The sequence below is a fragment of the Camarhynchus parvulus genome, chromosome 2 (genome assembly GCF_901933205.1).
Source record: "Camarhynchus parvulus chromosome 2, STF_HiC, whole genome shotgun sequence".
NCBI lineage: Eukaryota > Metazoa > Chordata > Aves > Passeriformes > Thraupidae > Camarhynchus > Camarhynchus parvulus.
Window position 1 is genome coordinate 105,086,052 of NC_044572.1, and position 19,073 is coordinate 105,105,124.

Below are 19,073 nucleotides of genomic sequence, written 5' to 3' on the forward strand. Positions count from 1 at the left end.
TGAAGCTGCAAGTCTTAACGCTGATGTGAACTGAACGTCAAGTGAAAGAACTTAGCTGAAACTATGAAATACACATGAATTGTCTAGCAGAAAAACAATGCTCGCCCTAACTCCTGCCCATGAAAGACTCAATGCTCTAATAAAAAACATCAGCATTCTGCAAAAATAGTTAAGTGACTTACAGCTATCAGCAACGTCTAGCTTCAGTCTTTATAGCAATGAAAACTACACACATACCAGCAGTCTTCTACAGCTCTGGATGTGTCCCAAAGCTATTGAGATGTAGAGGAACATCACAATATAGCTTATCAACACAACACTAATATCACTGTTGCTTTCACGGTTGATCTCATCTTCAATACTCCGTTCAGCAGAAAATGATATCGTTAAGTTTGAATTATTGTAGTTCTTCAGAAAGTTAATAAATCTAAAAAACAAAACCAAGAGGTTGATCACACTTTAAAAGGACAAAACATCTTCACTAAAAATACTTGAAAGTCAGTTGATGGCAAATTTACATCATCTGTGTGGTACAAGAGTACCCTGCGGCCAGACATTTTGAGGGGACCTTTCTCAGTTTTAGAAGAGAGGTGCTGGCTACACATACCTGGAACTCTACTTTAAGAACTAGAAATACACTACATTGAAATACTTTCCACATTCTCTCTAGCGTTTGAGGATCAATAGCTACTTTGCATGAGCTATTTCAAACTCTAAGCACAATTTTCCTCAGAGCTGGACCTAGAAATACACACATGAAAGATGACTGCAGCTTGCTTACAGCACTGGAACAATTTATTAGCTCTTGTTTCGGTTCCCCAACTTGCAAGGTGCTTGTGACACAGGCAGATGCTTGTCATACTTTTATTTTGTCACAAACTTTCTAGTACAGTAGTTTTTAACAGAGCAGCTGGCCTGTGTAAGCTAGCTCTTCAAGGTGGTAGAGGGGACGAAAGCCTTAGATGCTCATCTGGATGACTTTTTTAAAAATTAAAGGTAAAGAACTACAGCATCAGGCTCAACCTTTCCACCCATGGTTAATGGTCCAGTAAATTAAAGAGTCTACCTGTGTAATTCTAGCCACAATAAAATAAATCCTTTCTGAAGTTACTTATTGGCAAGTACTACTGGGCTAGATGGTCACTAAGAGGACTAGACCCTATGCCTCAAAGCAAATTAAGTGTGCCAGACAAAGTGAAGGTTTTATGACCAGCACAGTCTCGTTTTAACCAGTTTTGCTGCCTCTCGAAACATCCCTGTAGTTATACTGAAAAACTGTCAGTACACTGCAGGTGTGTTTTTTTAATCAGCATTTAAAGCTGCTTTAAATCATGCATGCATTTCAGAACACAAGAAGACTACTTACTCTTTTTCCCATGCCAAGGCTTTCATCAGCTTTTTTGAGTCATTGTAGTAGTTGTTGACAGGAAAAGTAATAACAAGAGCTGTAGCATTATTGTAGTTATCATCTATAGAGGAAATAAAATGTTTGGCATTAAAAAATGGAACTTATATTCTAGTATAGCACATACAAATAAGTTTAAAATTAGCATTGCTCAAAGCAATCCCATCCCTACAACTCCACTGAACACCACTCTCAAACATACTACTGAAATAAGAACCAAAGCTGCTAAGCACTACAGATTGCATTCCAGAGTAATTATTCATTGTTTAACATGTTCATGACACCACAATGTTACATTGTTGCACAGTTGGACAAAGAGCTACTTTATAACCACTGCTTATGACTTTCCATCTAATGAGAAATACGGCTTCCTAAACACTGTACCTCTTGCATACTCAGATATTACTCAAAGCAAATACAAATCCCCTACAGTTTAATAAATAAGCCCTTGTCTTTAAACACTATTTTAGATATATTAAACACAAATATACTACCAAGTTACGTTTAATTAGATAAATTGCTTGAACAAAATCCTGGCTTAAGAGTAATTGTGAAAGAATTTCCTCTGTGAACACTTTATTCTTAACTGCTTTGTCAGATCAGTAACAAAACTTTATTCTAACTCAAAGCAAAATACACATACATCCCATCATGTAAACCTGAGCTGCTTCATGTCCTTATCTTTTACCAGGCCCAAAGCAGACCAAACATTTGTCCTGTTGACAAGTATGTTCCAATTACAGATTGCTTGCATTTTGCACTTCCAGAGTAGTCTGCCTCCAATCCCAGCACTGGTCTACTGAAAACTTACTTAAAACACCCTTACTTAGTGTAAGTTTAACAAAACTCCAGTTTCTCTGGACTGCATTTAAACAGCTGTGTTAAATGAGAACGCACGCACCTTTAGCGCCAAGAACAGCACACAAGAATGTACTCTCAGACTTATGCTGCAATACTCTTTTGCCACTCACCATCATATCCTCCCAACACCAGCCACGGAAATACAGGTCCACCAAATGTTCCTAAGCAGGGATCGTGAAGCAAGCTTGTGTCATTCAGTGATGCTGGAGCCCTAAAGAGATCACCAGCCATAACTGTTAGCTGCTGCATGACAGCTGACACAAAACAGTAAAAAGCTGTTGTGTTACAACTGAAAATCAAGACAAACAAGACAAGACTGCTAGTGGTACACTGCCCTTGTGCTGCATTTGCTTTCAATTTAAACACAGTTTTAAAGGTGTCTGCCTTACAGCCTTTAAGACAAGGAGTACCTTCTAACCAACTGAACTACAAACTAAAGAGAAAGCTCAGAAACTGGTCTTCTGTTCAGAACTCTTCAGAAGCATTGAAAACATGTTTAAGGTAAACCAGAGCCGCATCCACACCAAACCAAGCTGAACTGGCAACTTGATTAAAAAACATGCAATTGTACTGCTCACCTAACACAGTATAAGAAGTGAGTGTGGTAATCAGCATAGACAAAGAACTCATCCCCAACAGTGTGATCCAGAACAGAATGGCTGTTCTGAAAGTAGTTGAGTACACTCAGGATAGTGCAGTTGTTGTTGTAGGGAGCAAGAGGAGCCAGGCAAATGTCCTTCAGCATTACAGTCTCATTGTCATAAGAAGCAGTTATGTTGACAATAGCATCCTGCAAATCCAGTACCTTTAAACAAAACAAACCATAGTTTAGGAGCAGCATAAGAAAGCACTTCCCTTGCAAGACAGGACTTCAGTGCACAATATATTCTTGCAATTGCCAGAGACAGAGGCACATATTGATAAAACCACATCATAAAAATATTATTTGTGTTCATACTGTGAACAGAGACTTAGTTTGCAAGTGTCTCTCTAACAGAAAGGTTTCCAGCAAAAAGCTTTTATAGTAAGGCTATGATTTTTAATAAGAATATCTATGACTGTTTTGATGGATATATAACATTGCAGGTGGAAGCCAACTCCATGTGGTTATACCTGTTAAGTATGCTTAGGTCTTTGCTCTTGGTAAGTCCCAATTACCTGATGGAGAATATCTTTGGTAAGGGGAGGGCCAAAAGGTACATCTTCTCCTGATGGGTAAGGTGAGTAGGTGTCTGGGTGGCTCTTTGGTGCTTGAATAATAACTTGTTCAGAACGGAAGAAAGGTCCAAAGTGCGTGTCAAAGTATTCCTTCTCCTTGCGGGCTTGGCTGCTTGGGGCTGACCAAAGATCTACAGGATTTGTAGTTGCTTTAATATATACAAAGCCTGAGCAGCACATTGCAATGAAGACCACAGAGAAGAGGATAACAGGACGTGGATTTCTGACACAGAAAGCCCCCCATGATGTAAATGTCATCCTCAGGCCATTCTCAAACCTTTCACCAAGCCTTTCACCACAGGTAATGTTTCCTGCAAGAGCAAGAAAAACAGTAAATATTTGAGAAGTCAGTTAAGTAGCATTTTCTTGGACTCCACTCAGAAAGATGAAATTTTATTCACCAATCCCTGACTGAGGCCAAGGGGCAGAAAACAGCTCGGACCTATGTTGCCCCTTGTAATGTAAGGTTGTGTTTGACAGCAGCAGGTGTAGCAAATAAAGCGAAAATATATATATAAGCAATAAAACAAGCTACCTCAGCTGGTATACAAGTAACAGTACAGTTCTTTCCTAGCATGCTTTAAATGGATATATGGATGAGTCAAAACATGATCAAATTGATTTTAGCATCATGTTGTCCTCCCTATACTCCTACAACAAAGCTCTCCAGAACTTCCTTGGAGCTTAGCTAGATCCATGAGGGGAGTACCCAGGGTTTTCAGCATCCAATAAAACAGGGGTAAGTACTACTCTAAAAGAAGAGAGATGCTGGTCAAAAGGCTGAAGGCCCTCTCAGAATGGACTTTTAGCCTAACAAAGCTAAAACTCCAGAGCCCAACCATAGGAAATGGATGCACCTGAGTTTGCAATAAACCCATTACTGTTATCCAAGACATACCATTGTCACGGTGGGAATTCACAGAAAAGGCTACATTGCTGTCAATGGGGGTGTACTCCGAGACAAAGTGCCGCCTCCTGCAAGGCAAGAAGCTGTGTTATCCTGCTTGTCCAAAAAGACATCTGTACTGTTTGTACAACAGTCTCCAGCTTTGTGATCTTTTGGAGCACCATGTCAGCTATCTTAAACTTCTTCAGCTAACATCAAGCACAGATTCTTTATGCACATTTAGAAGATCACTAGCATTAACAACACAAAGCTTTAAATTGATTCTAAGTTGGTATTTGCAGGAGATTTTTACATTAGAAATATGAACCAGGCATCTCAAACACACCACTTCATGATGCCCACTAAGGTAAGGCTGCTGAACATATCAAATAGTCATACCCACTATCCCTTTCCAAGCAGACTTTATTCTTACTATAGAGCAATTTCAGTTTTCTGGTTATAACTGAACAACCATAGAATCAGAATGGTTTCAGTTGGAAGCAAACCTTAAAGATAATTTAATTCCAACTCCTCTGCCATGAACAGGGACACCTTTACTAGATCAGTTTACTTAGAGCCCCATCAAGTCTGGCCTTGAACACCTCCAGAAACAGGGAGTGCACAACCTCTTCCACTGATTCAATACCCTTACAGGACAGAATTTGTTTTTGAGATCTAATCCACATCTACTCTCCCTCAGCTTAAGACCATTGCCCCTTGTCCTGTCACTACATGCCCTTGTAAGAAGTCCTTCCAGCTCTCTTGTAGCCCCCCTTTAGGTACTGGTAGGTGCTGTAAGGAATCCCTAGAGCTTCCTCTTCTACAGGCTGAGCAGCCCTAACTTTCTCAGCCTGTGAGTGGTGCTTCAACCATGTGATCAAGAGGTGATATGCTATAATTACTGAAAGCTTAGCTTTCATTAAGTTTTCTTCAAAATAGGAGACTAGGAAAAAGTATTCATTACTTAATTTGCAATAGAGCAGTGACTGTTTTGTTGTGAATGTCTGTTTTCCCAGACTTCTGCATACTTAGTTATGGAAGTTGAAGAACAGTGTACGTGATTCTGTAGCTAAGAATGCTATGACATGTGCATCAACTAAACCAACTTCTGCAATCACTTTTTACCAGGTTGTTTTAGCTGTTAGAACATTTTTTGTAAGTATATGTGGTATCTGCTACAGAACATGACTTTTGGCTGACTGAAGTAGCCAGGACATAAGCATCTGACCAGGGCAAAGAAGTTCTCAGAGCTTAGCATTTTGAATGCTTTACCTGTAACACCAGACTCCAAAAACTAGTGCAAAAAATATAAGTAGAAAGCCCATGTATGAGATCCACATGATGACATAGACAGCATCCAAACCAAACAATAGCCAAGGAGGAGGCAATGGAGGGGGCTGAGGTTTTGGGCCACAGACAATGGAACAGTCCTGACAGCTGCATGGTCCTGTTGAATCATCCATGGACTCATTACAGCCTTTGGTAGCATTATTCATGGGGTTCATTCCATGGACAGGAACATCTATGACAAATCACAAGTTGCAGAGTCAGCTTATTACCAGGAAAAATTCAGACCTTCCCAGTTATGTGAGTTAACCCTTTATATGAAAGCCCACAGCCCCCGTGTAGAGCACAATCTATTCAGATTGTGAAATGTGTAACAATAATTTCCTATTAATGAAATCCTCAAGGATGAGGGTACTGCCCATTTCCCAAGGAACACAAGTAGCCAGTACCTAGGCTCAGTCTACCACAGAGTTTTAGAGATTTCTACATTAAGAAGCAGTATAGAAAAAACCCCAAAGTATGGTTTCCAAGCAGAAATAAATAAAAAAAAAAGTAAATTAATCTCACATTGCTTTGAAAGCCTCTGACTGCAGACCTTCATTGCTGGGCAGCTGTTTAAAAATCAGTGCTCTAGCCATAGCATCCAGCCTTTGACAGGAGTTTCAATGGCAAGGACTATTCAGTTTCTTACCTGAAAAGATTGGAATTATGCTGAAAGGAGTTTGTCCATTGTCTTTACTAAACATGTACTCAATCCAGTTGGTTGCATTGCAGTCTTTAACATCCTTCCCACACAGCAACCCCAGTGCTTTAACATTGCTTGATGGAGCCTCCACATCTTTGCAGGCATTGTACATTGCTGGGAAGAGTCATTAAACCAATGTTATAATTTGAGTAAGCATTCCAAGTATTTCCAATATTACAGACTCCCCAAGTTCCACGAACATACTTATAGTTTTCAAGTAGAAACATCTTAGTGAACTAATGCTTTCAGTTGTATTTATAGTATTCAAGGTTGCAATGCTTTGTTACAGCCACCTTGCTCTGAGAAAGACACTCAAATCTGCATTATGCTAGCACCTACTTTTCTGCTTGACAGGAAACATTACCTAATATTTTCAGGGAAACCTATGAAAAGCATTTAAGGTACTTTCAACTTGTAGGCCGTATATGATTTTCAAGTGTCTCAATTTTATTAAAGTTTACTGCAAAAAGCATAAAAAGACTGAATTAATACTTAAGTTTGCTACAAAATCAAAATACAACCCAAATATATTGTTCTATAAAAACATCTGATTTTGACAAAGGACTAGACAGACCATTTCAAGACTGAGTACCTCTTAGAGAACCACTGTGTGTACAAATTTTATTATCATGCCTGCCAGACTGTTTTAGTATCAGGTAGACTTTGGACATTCAATACTTGGCACAAAAACTTTATTTTTCTGAAGTTAAAGTCATCAAGGTTATCAGCTATTAACCATTTGTACAGATGTTCATCCTCAACTGAACCTTTAAAACACTGTTATTTAACAGTATCAGTGTAATGAATGTCCCCTGCCCAGGCAGAAGTTAAGTGTTCTGTAAGTTTTAAGGGGGACCTGCTGCTACCTATGTGATGACTCAAACTTCAAAAAGACGGTCAAAGAGATGTTTCCCCCTCCAAATTCTTTCTGAAAAAGCACTGGTCTTGTTACCTGGACAAAAACCAAGGTAAATTAACAAGCTGTGTACTCACCATTTGCAAATCGATCTCCAATGAAGTACTGCAGCTCTGTAATGCTACTTTTGTTCTCTTTTGAAACGGGATCATAGTAAGGTATGGTGCTTGTAACGTTCAAAAAGTCAGACTGATTTGGACTACAAGTCAGTTCACAGAAGAGGTTTATCAAGTTGTAAAAACACGATGGACATCTGGAAGGAAAGCCAATTGGTAGGAGAGCCAATGAACAGCAATCAGATTAAGAGGTAAAAGGCGCTATGTAGGTCAAGTCAGATACGCCTTGCAAATATAACCATTCTGCTCAGAGCAACAGAACAAAATACTTAAATTCTGTAAGATTTTAATCAGCAATATGACAATTGTTGTTGATACTACAGATGAACAATTTTAAACCATAAACAATTTTGAACTATAAATCACTAATAAAATGGCCTGCCTCAAATAGCAGATTCAAACAATTTTACTAGAATTTGAAGAAAAACTTAACTGTTGCTAGTAGAAAGACTTCTTAGACTTCTTAATGTCTTAGTTAGAACAAGACCAAATGCTACATTGCCACCCTCTTCTGAAGGTTTCATTAGATAAGGTGCTTGAGACAAGCCAAGGGAATGTTTATTCTTACCAGCTAAGTCAATCCAGACTGCAAGTAGTTGTTTCATGACATTGCAGCCTGCTGCTATGGATAAGAAAGTCAATCCAGCAGCTTGCTCCAATAATCCTTTAATTGAAATTACCACTTTTTCTCTTTTTCTACAGTCTACTTGAAGACAAGTGCTTTGTTATTCTGTTATAAAATTACTTGCTTGGCCATTCATTAGCATACCTGGAGAGAAACTGCAGAGGCAGCTGCAAGTTATTTTTCAAAGTCTGAAGCTGATGAACATCACAGCAAGTGCTAACATTGCCAAAGAATAAACCCGGACAGAGTTCCTTAAGAAAAAAAACCAAAAAACAAGTAACATTCAGATCAAGAGAAAAGGAAGAAAAAGCATGTTTAAGACTTCAGAACTCATTTTAATCATGGGTTTTGCTTCAACATATTTCAGAACAGAGTAGCTGTTGCTGTGGGAGACGCAGAGGAGAAAAACAGTCCAGCAAACAAGATTTTTGTTTAGAGACTGGAGAGAAGAATCACTTTTTTCACTTCTTTTATTCAAGGCAGCACTTCCTTTTGAAAAGCTCCTTCAGATGTTCTTTAGTCACCAGGGTCTATATATAGAATGATAATGGCATTTGAGAGCCTATTGGTAAGAGGACAACACATGTTTATCCAAGTTGAAAGTATTCCTGCAGCTTATCCTATAGTACTCCTTCTGGATAGTATCAGATTTTAAAGTCTCAGAACGCAAGCCACTAACCATAAAACCAGATTACCTGGAAGAGCTGCTTCACGTTCAGTTTGTAGAAAAGACAAATGCCTTTAACACAAGTATAACTGATAGTAACATACAAGAACTGTACATTAAGTCTTCAGAAACAATACACAACGGTAGTTAGCTCACCTACATATTTAATGAAGTCATTCCTGTCACCAGTCTAACCATTGTTTAACTCCGTAGTTATTTCACTCTTTAAAGCTTTGAACTATCAGATGCCAGAAGGCAAATCTGGCAATATGCTGTGCATGAAGAGAGAGACTTCTTGTACCTCTGAAAAGAAACTGAGGTAAATTACCTTAACCCAGTTGGATCTGAGAAATCAGAGACAATCTGTCTACTTTCTCATCAGGTTAGGATGAGACGTCATAGCACAGGTCCAAAAGAACCCAATACAGAATTCTACTGTTGGAGAATTTTTTTTTTTAGCAGCAAACATACAAGAGAAGCTCACCTGCATTAAGTCATAGCCATCTTCTGGTAGTGCTATCGGTGGCCCATCATAAGCACAGTTGTACCTCTTGTCTCCAGAAGCAACTCCACATTCTCCATACCAGACACACATTTGTGGAAGTACCTAATCAACAAAACAAGTGATTAACTGCAAGGAATAGTGCCAAATATCTCAGCTATTGTAGCATTTATGTGCTACTACTCCAAAAGCCACTTGGAGTCCAGATGTGATAACTTCCTGCTAATTAAAACATCAGTGTGTACTACACAAAAGCACCCATTAACAAAAACAGGTGTTTTTGACATGGTGCATGTCACCACTTATCTTCAGCTCAGCTCCCCACCTTCCCTTGATCATTACAGGAACAGGAGGTGCACAACCTACAATTAAGATCAAGTAAAAGTTACTTAAGAAGAACCTAAACAATACTTGAAAAACACCTTCAAGTACAAGGTGATTTAGAAAATAATTTGTTCAGGCAAGACAGCACAATAATTGTTGGGTAAAAACGTCACATTAGACCACAAGTCAGTGCACATGGAGAGAACCTTACTGCTTATGTGCAATTTCACTTCCTCCTGCCACCTCCTGATCCTTCCTAAAACTCATCACAGTGACAGATTGAGGAAACAGCAGCACAGAGAGGATTCTGAAACAGAACTTCATAGCTCCACATCTGCCATACATATATTGTCACAATCTCAAAGGATGCCCTCCATCACCTCTTTCAAGCCTAAGCATGGATCATTTAAATGGGATTACAGCGCTAAAAAAAAAACCCTCATTTTAAAGATGTTTTAATTTAAGGGACTATTGAAAATTCAGAAATTTGTTCTTTATTATGTGCATAAAAGAAATTGAAAAATGGCCGTGGCACCTTGAAAGCCTTTTATTTTTGTTCAGTGGTACTGACACTGAAACATCTGAGATACTAAGCCAAAATATTTATTCTGAAAATTAAAACATTTAATACAATAACAAGCTATTTACAACAAAAGCTTTAATACAGCTCCAAAGTTTTCCTACCACCTGGGCTGCAAGCAGACTGCACAAACATTTAGAACACTTCTGCTCGCTCTGATCAGGAGTTTGCTTAGTACAGTTTGAGATATACCTAAACAACCTTGACTTAGCATTTTAGAGACACCATATGCTGTTGCTGCAAGGACAGACTGCTGTGCTTTGTGCTTGACCATGAATAGTATTGTTTACCGACCAGAGAGGCCCCTGAAAGGCTGTCCTGACAATACCCAAGAGCTACCCAGAAACACAGTGCCTCCATAACACCCATTTTTGTGCTGAACAACACTGACAGTTCTTCAAAAAGTACATCAGTAGTTGGCTGTTTATTAGGGACAATAAACATCATTTATTTACCTAACCCAAGACTTGTTTTCTCTTTCCCCTAACCAGGGCAACATAGGCCAATTCAAAGTCACTCACTGCAAGCCAAATCTAAAAGTCAGTTTAAGTGCCACTCATCTAGATCACCACTTCATTTGTCTATTCTAGTATGTCTTCTAGTTAAACCCACAATCAGCTGTTAAGTATTACCATGTTCTATGATACAAGCTGGATAACACCCTTTAAGATTGCACTTATAAACACTGAATGTTTGACACCAGTATAAGCCAAAAAGTCAAAATTCCATAACTTGTAGACTATTTCTCAAAACCCCATGGTAAATTTGGTCATGCATCAAGTTAATCTAAGAAGTTAGATTAACTTCAACTCTGCTTCCTCACACGTATATGCCCCAGTTTTAACAGCAAACAATCTACTAGCAGTGAAAATGGTTCTGCTGTTTGTACCAGCATCAGAAGTGAATTGTTTCTTCAAGAGGAAGCCCAGATTCACTACTATTCTTGCAAAAGGGCAAGGAATTTGGAGCTGCTTTGCAATGTCCGTGAGAAAAGGATTAGTTATTTCTTCAGTATCAGGCTGGCTTCAGTATTTAGTCTAGAATGATTTGTAAGCATCCTTTCTAAAAAACACTTTCTGTGCTTCATTACATCTTGGTATCTAACACTTATTTTTTAAAACACACAAATTCATCAACCTACTCTTTAGAGAAAGGCTTTGTTTCTTCTAGAGTGGAACGTGTGGGAAACCTGGTAATGCAGTTAACAGTTACAAAAAACTTACCAGAGCACCTCTTGCCTAGAAAAGCTTGAGTAAATTTCAGCTACCATGTCAGTCTGACTGATAGTTCAATTGTTTTAAAAACGTTATCTGTGTTTCAAGGCAGCAATTCCTTGGTTATAGCTACACAAAACATAATACAGACAGTCTTATGTTTATAAATTTAGCTACAAGGCTGTCATCATTTTCAGGACAGAACATAAAACAACCTACTTGCACATGACACTTGGTAATGTAGCAAAAGGTACATTAAACAGCTAAACACAAAAGAACAATAAAGCAAGACAAAGTTCAGCCTAGTATTAGTTTATATTTGAATTTGGATACAGAATTTCAAATCACATTCCTGAAGTTCCACAGCAATAAAACATACAATGGAAAAAACAATGTTTGAGTTACAAAAACTCAAACTTTCAGCCTGTTTAAGAAAAGCTGAACAGATCAGCTGCCTTAAACTATTAGAAGAGCACTTGGGCCTAGAACTGGAAGTCTGAATACTCTGTTTCAATATTAACATCAAGAATGCAGTTTCAGAAACAGCTTAAGATTTTACATTTATGCCATTACCTAGCAGGATTTCACTAATAAAAGCGTGAGTTTGTCCCCTGAACCAGTAAGTTTTGGGGATGCTTGATTTACAGTGGTTGAATCAAGCCAATAAGCCTAAAAACCACCAAATCATTATGCATCAATAGCCTAAATGGAACAAGACAGCTCTTGAACATTAACAAGTTAATAGCCTGCTTACCATTGAGTCAGCCCCAAAATACGGGAGAGGACTGGTCTTCTGTGGCTGAGGCAGCATTCAGGGATACAAATAACTATGTAACTACACCACTACCACAGATAAGATAGAGCTGACAGTTCTTCCCTCTGAAAACCCTCTAGTAAAAGCTAGATTAAGTTCGAGAGTAAGACAAGCACTTTGCTCTTTCCATTCTTTCAGAAGAATGCTCCTATGAGGGTAGGGTGAGATAGGGATGACTAAGTGTGGTTGTAAATAAGTCATAGTTGACAAAGCCGCTGCTTGCAGAGTCAGACTTTTAGGTCAGATAATTGTTCACCTGGCTATTAAGTTTCTTAAGTGGGTGAAAGCCTAGCTCCAAAAGTAACAGAGAAATGCTATGTTGAACCCAACTGCCTTCTAAACAAGGCAAAATACTTAAAATACTCCGTAAGTAACAAAGGGCTAGTTCATAATTTTGGGGTTTTTTCTGTATGTTTTCCTTTTAAGATCACATGACTAAGTACTTCATATATTAAAATGGGACTTTCCTAAGTATTTCATAAAGTAACAGCAACATAACCTTAGATAAAGGCTGTTCCTTCCTGCCTCTAGCATATCTTAGAAACCACTTGTCAGTACACCGACACCAACCCTCAGTACATCCTCAGAGTTCAGAAACCTGTAATCCTATTTCTGGCAGGCTTAGCCTGTTTGAAGAGAAATTTCACCTCAGGCCAAGGCTCTAGGAGCCCTTATAAAGAACTAGCACAAGAGCAAGTATGGGCATTCTACAAAAGTTCTGTTAAGAGTTTTCTGGTTCCCAAGCATTATCATTCCTTTGTAATAGAAGTAGTGTTCCAACAGATCATAAACACATTTAATGCAGCCCATGTTTCTTCAACTGCAGGTTGAAACAAACTGATAAATTTTGATGCTTCCAGCAGCATTCACCACCACCAATGAACACATAGCTGTTAAGGAGACAAAGAACAATGATGATGCTGTACACAGAAACAGCAACTGTCTGTGGTCTTACAAATACCAGATGACAAGTGAACAGTGTTTGATTCTTCAAACTAGGATTACTAATGTATGGAAAAGGCAAGAGCATCAGATACAGCTGTTTCCCTTTCCTTCATCTAGGATGATGCATCTGGGATCTTGCAGGGCAAAAAGATAAATCCAGAAAAAAGCACACTCTTCCCCTGCCTCCCTTAATAGCTGCTACTGCCAGCTAGGTTGAGAGTTCTAAGGAAACACTACACCACCCTTAATAAATGGGTGGTGTACGGGTGATGACTGGTTTATGGAAACAGGTGACCAGGTCAAATTCAGAGATCTGCCCCAGAAGTTGCATGTTACCTCACAACCCTTCCTGTGGGGGAAAGGGGTGCATGGACTAAAGGAAAATTTATAGGTTTAGTTGTTATTCTCTGTCTCTTTCAGTAAATTGTTCAGAGCCATGCCTTATCTGCCAAGCTCCTCCTGTTCTTTTGCTCACCAGTCTGTTTCCTTTCAGATGGAAAAATCATTACTACTCCTGGTCAGGCAAAGCAACCCACAGTTCTGGAGTTATCCAAGAGCATTTCAGATGTCACAGTAAAGTCAAAGTCAAGAGAAAGCTGCAGTAACAGTAATAATTCAGAATCTGTGGGGACAAGCTGATGTTAGCTGCAAGGATGCATATATGATCAGGAAGTGCAGGGCCCCCAGCTAGCACCTGTCTGCAGCTAAGTCCATCTGCACCAAAACAGCTCTGATGTCCTGCAGGTTAATCATAATAATACTGGATGACACTGGATTGTTTTGGCTACTGCCCAGCTAGGTACTACTCAGTTCTACCAGTCACTCCCTTCAGTCATCTCTCCCCTTCTGAGGCAGCTTTCCCACCTCCCATCCAGAAAGGCTGAACAAGTCACTCCTGATTTTCCAGGAAGTAATTTAGATGAAGTGGTTACTGTCTTGTTCTGGAGCTACACTGCCATCCCTAACAAGGAAACTGCTCCAAACAGACATTTCAGAACTTCATGTCCAAGGTCAGGTAACACCACACTGCAGCCACTTGGCACAAGCAGCACTTGTCATTAACACTTTCCTATGGGATTTCAGAAAATCAAATGTAGCTTGGGATCCCAGCTGCTGATAGGAAACCTCTATCCAACCTTGATTAGCCAGTGATTTAACAGCTTGTGTTTTAGTACAATTATACAAAGATCAATTGCAATAGTGGCCATTAAGCACACAAACACCATCTAGTGCATTAGGACATTCATAAGAAAATAAAATAGAAATGGACAGCTGGCAGAAATCTTGTACCATGTACTGTTCAGAGTGAAAGATACAGGCTGAACACTTCATTGTGAATACGTATGTAGTGGCAAGACTGTGCTGAAGTGCCACTCCAGTCCACTGACTGCTTTGAAACAGAAAGAAACATGACATAGGGCACTTTGGATTACAAGCATCACAACGGAAAGCACAAAACCATTACACCAGCAGTACACTTGAGGGAGAGAACAGTTTACCTTTACAATGCTTCTCTTCAGCAAGCATCTAACACTAAATAGGCTCAGTCTAACTGAAGGACCAGCTTCTCTTGGAAAGATATCAAGGGTCGTCTTTTTGAAGTGTCAGGCTGTAAATAAGAGTTAATGGCAAAGATTCCCAATAAAACCAGATTCTGCCTTCTTACAGTACACAACTGAGACTTGTACGGTCAGAGTAATTTTGTAATGTTTACTTCGAGGGACCACAAAGCCTCTTCCCCTAAATAATTGGGGAACTTATTTCAAGTTCCTGTAGGTCAGTATCCTCCTGAAAAGGAAAGCATTCTGTCATTTCTTTACCAGCCTAGGACACACCTCATTGCTCCAAGATGATATCTCCTCCAAAAAACATTACATAAAGGTACTTTGGTTAGCTGTGAAGTATCATTACTTAGTCACCTGAAGATCACGAGTCACTACTAACAATCACCTTCTCCAGTGGTAATAGAAGAATTAATTCCTCATTTTATGTTCAAGCTCCCAAAAAGTTTTTTCGCAGAGGATATGAGAACAGCACATACACAAGATGACAAGCTCCTATGTTTAAAAAGAGCTAATCATAAAACTTGACCTAGAAAGTATGTTTTCAATGTAGGTAGAGAGGGAAAGAAAGCCAACCACTAAGGCTTACAAGACACTCCTTGTTTCTCCAGAGGAATGTGGAGTATCCCGCTCCTATCTTGCGCTACAGCATAACAAAACATGACTGAGAGGAGTGAATGTTTTACCATATTTTTTCCTAAAGCTCCCAAGAAGTCCGACATACTCTAGTCCTCGATTTTAAGGAAACATGTAGTCTTACTACTGGCACATAAATAAACAGCAGCTCTCACTCCGCACGGATCATTGCTTCCAAGAAGCCGTCACCTCGCCTAAGTTACACCCGAAGCAAAGAGAACCAGATACCGACGACATCTGCAAGCCTCTGCCGAGCATGTGACTGCGTGGCCACTCACATGCACTGGGCATTGCATAACCAGGGCACGCCACGGGAGCATCCCGGGGGCTGCCGCTGCCGGCTGCGACCGCAGGGGACGGGGACTGGGCAGAGGCTGAAGTTCGCGGGTGCTTCCCGGCGGGCCTGCTGTGCCACCGGCTGACAGCCCCGTCCCGACGGGGGCCAGGGGCACGGGAGACGGGGGGCGAGCCCCACCGGGGACGAGGAGGGGACACCCCAGTACCTCACTTCAGCTTCGCGCCGCCCCGAGCCCAGGGGCCTAACCCGGGACGCCGCCGCCTTGATCCAGCCCCGCCGCCTGGGACACCCCCGGTCGCGGGGTGCGCAGGGGACACCGCGGCTTCTCCCGCCCAGGCAACACCCGCGGGATCCCGCTGCCCACCCGCCGCTCCCTCTCCTCCCCACCACGCCGGGAGGCCCGGCATTCTCCACTCCACGGACTCACCCGCACGGGCGACAGAAGCAGGAGGAGGACGAGGAGCCCGAGGCCATCTCGCCAGGGGCTGCCTTGAGGGGTCCCCATGGCGGCGCGGGCTGGAGCGCGGATGACCGGCAGGCACTGTGGGCAGCAGCACGGAGCAGCAGCGGACGGAAACAGGAGGAGGGCGGCGAGGCAGCCGCGCCAGCGCAGTCTGGAAGGGCCGCTCTCGCCTACCTGGGCGGAGCCGCCAGCCCCTTCGAGGAGAGGCCGATGGCCGCCCCAGCGCCGCCGCCAACCGCGACCGCCGGCCCGCCCCAGGCACCGCCTCACCCTGCACGGCCAAAACAGGAACACCCTCCTCGATACCACCTCCTCCCTGACCGCCTGTCCAAAAACACCGCCCCCGGCACCGCCTCCCCCCTCACGGCCTGCCCAGAAACACCACCCCCGGCACCGCCTCTCCCGTCACCGCCCGCCCACAAAAACCGCCCCGGCCCCGCCTCCCCAGCACGGCTAGGCCCGGCGGTGGCGGCGGGCGGGGCGCCCATCACGCCGCGGCGGCTCCGCGCCGCTAGGGTGCGGGGGGGCGATGCTGTGTGGGGCCCCGGCGGGAAGCTCGTTCCGGTGCGTGAGCGGAGCCGTGCTCCTCCGGGATGGACCATCCCGCCCAGGCTGCGCCGGCAGCCAGGCAGCGGCATCGTCCCCGCGCGGGAGTGTTAACCGCGTAGTTTGTAAATAGCAAAAGTCGCTTTAAAAACCTTTGGATTTGGGAAAGCGCCTTAATTTGGCTTCAAAGCTAGTGATTGGTGGTTTCTAGTGACTCGTCGGGCAGCCCTGCGTGCTGTGGGGGTGCAATCAGATGCAATGATCGGGGGTCTGGGCTGCACGGCCAAGGGCCGCTGTCCCGGGGCTGTGCCCGCTGCTCGCTCCGCAGCCGGGAGGAGCTGACCGCTGTCGCAATCAGCAGTTCTGGGAGTGCTGGATGCGCTCTGCCAGAGCTATCTGCGTGTTTGGGCTCTGTTACCTTGGGCTCTGCTTGTTTGGGCTCTGTTTGGGATCATTTCGGGACCTGGCTGGGAGGAGGCACAATAAAAGCAGGGCGTGACGCATTCCCGTGCATGCAGTCTCTAATTTCCCCACCTCTTTATTGCCTTCCTCGACAGGTAGCTCGCGTTACCGTGCTGGAATAAAACATGTAATTTAGCTGATATTGCCATCTGCTGACGGGAACGCAGACTAGTCTGTGTCAGAGCCAGACTGAGTTGTGCTGGCATGTTGGCCGGCAGCCTCCCCAGGGTCACGTAATCCGACTTTCTGCTGAGGGTAGAACCCAGTTAAAGCAGGTGGCTCAGGGAATTGTCCGGCTATTAATAGCTTCAGAGATGGAGATTTCACAGCTTATTTGGACAGGCTCTTCCACTGAGTGACCACACTTGGAGTGAAATGTTTTTCCTGTGTCTAAAGAGATTTTCCCATCTGGAGGCTGTTGCCTCTTGCGCTGTCATGGTGCCTGACTGAGAAGAGTGTGACTCCTCCTTCTCCACATCCTCCCGTTTGGTAGCTGCAGTGATTAGTAAGATGTCCCTACAGCCAGTACAGCCAGCTTCCTGCTTCGGGCTGAGCAAACACAGCTCACAGCTCCAGCAGCCCCAGCTGTTGGGGTGGTACTAAAATAGATTTTGCTGCAATATGTCAGTATCTTTTTGTTTGTTTGTTTCCTTTCTTTCCTTCCTTTTTTTTTTTTTTTTTTTTTTGGGGGGTATGGTTGTTTGGGTTTCTAGGGTATTTTTCTTGTTTGCTCTGGGGAGCCTAAACCCGGACACAGCACTCCAGCTGTGGTCTGACATGTTCTGAAGAGGGAAAGAACCCTAACCCTTGACCTGCTGACCACCCTCTTGCTGATGATGCTGCTTGCTGACTCATGTTCAGCATTTCGCCCAACCACCCTGTTCTTTTCTTCCAAACTGTTTTCCATCTAGCCACTGCCCAGCATGTACTTTTCTGTGGGATTACTCCACCCTAAATGCAAGACTTGGCATTTGGCAAGTGCCAAACAAAGCTAGAGTAGTTAAAGTTATATTGTGTTCTAATTTTCATGTCATAAATAATAAATTTATTCAGGACTATGCAGTGTGATTCTAGAAGCAGAACTAGTTCCAGGCACTCCACTTAAGCAGAGAATTCAGTGGACATAGCTTGCATAGCTGCAAGGTAAAAAAAATGCAAGAACCTTGTTTCAGTGCTTGTGAAAAAAATGCGAAGGATAGCAAAACTGACTGAACAGAAATGGTGTTTTCTTTCTGTGTGAATTACATAGTGAATAAGTGATTTAAGAATGAAAGCTGAGAGAGAACCAATGTAGAATGTTGTGGAACGAGCAAGAGAAAAGCTACTGCAAGGACAAATTTCACCATAAAATAATTCACATCACCCTTGTCTACCACCTACAGCACAAAGAGAGAGAAGGCGTAGTATTTTAGTATTTTAATATTTGTCTAACTCTCTCACAAGTATCTCTAGATGGCTGACTAAATTCACACTGTTACTCCAGTGCAATCCCTCAGAGTGCTGCCTTTTTGAAATGATGTAGGTATGAAGACCAATTAACAAACACTGAAATCTTGTGCAATGGCAGATGCTGGAACTCAGACAAATATCTGTTTTTATGTGGCCTTGATACCCTGGCAGCCAGGTGAACAGAGCAGGGTATGCCTTCAGTCCTGCTGCAGCCATTGGTCTTGGTCACAGCTCTGTGCCAGATTTGGGGGATGGGGATGTAGAGCTATACCTGGCGGCTCATGGGCATTTAAGCACAACTGCATGAGTGTTATCAATGACAAAGCTGGCACCATGACTGATTCACCTTAAGGTTATCTCATTCTTTGTGGGCAGGGAAAAAGTAGCCTGGAATAGTTAACCCAGGTCAACATGCTGACAGTAGCTCATTGCCTTGTCTGTGATACACACAGCCCAAAAGAGAACATTCTCATTCCTGCCTGCTCCTTCAGAAGGACATTTATCAAGTTATGTTTTATAAGGTTCCCTTTTAAACCCAGGACTTGGAAGGTT

At 42.3% G+C, this 19,073-nt stretch overlaps 1 protein-coding gene across 1 annotated transcript in view; it reads right to left on the reverse strand.

Annotated features, from left to right (window-relative positions):
* NPC1 (NPC intracellular cholesterol transporter 1) overlaps nt 1–16,387 on the reverse strand; it is a 26,326-nt gene extending 9,939 nt beyond the window's left edge. Inside the window, exons 1-12 of the mRNA XM_030970126.1 lie at nt 16,029–16,387; nt 9,211–9,333; nt 8,204–8,310; nt 7,396–7,571; nt 6,349–6,516; nt 5,643–5,892; nt 4,383–4,459; nt 3,425–3,795; nt 2,845–3,071; nt 2,377–2,477; nt 1,367–1,469; nt 238–427 (exon numbers count right to left, since the gene is read on the reverse strand). Coding sequence (XP_030825986.1) covers nt 238–427; nt 1,367–1,469; nt 2,377–2,477; nt 2,845–3,071; nt 3,425–3,795; nt 4,383–4,459; nt 5,643–5,892; nt 6,349–6,516; nt 7,396–7,571; nt 8,204–8,310; nt 9,211–9,333; nt 16,029–16,106 — 1,971 coding nt within the window. The 5' untranslated portion in view covers nt 16,107–16,387. The remainder of the gene's footprint in view (nt 1–237; nt 428–1,366; nt 1,470–2,376; nt 2,478–2,844; nt 3,072–3,424; nt 3,796–4,382; nt 4,460–5,642; nt 5,893–6,348; nt 6,517–7,395; nt 7,572–8,203; nt 8,311–9,210; nt 9,334–16,028) is intronic.
* Nucleotides 16,388–19,073: the final 2,686 nt, after the last annotated feature.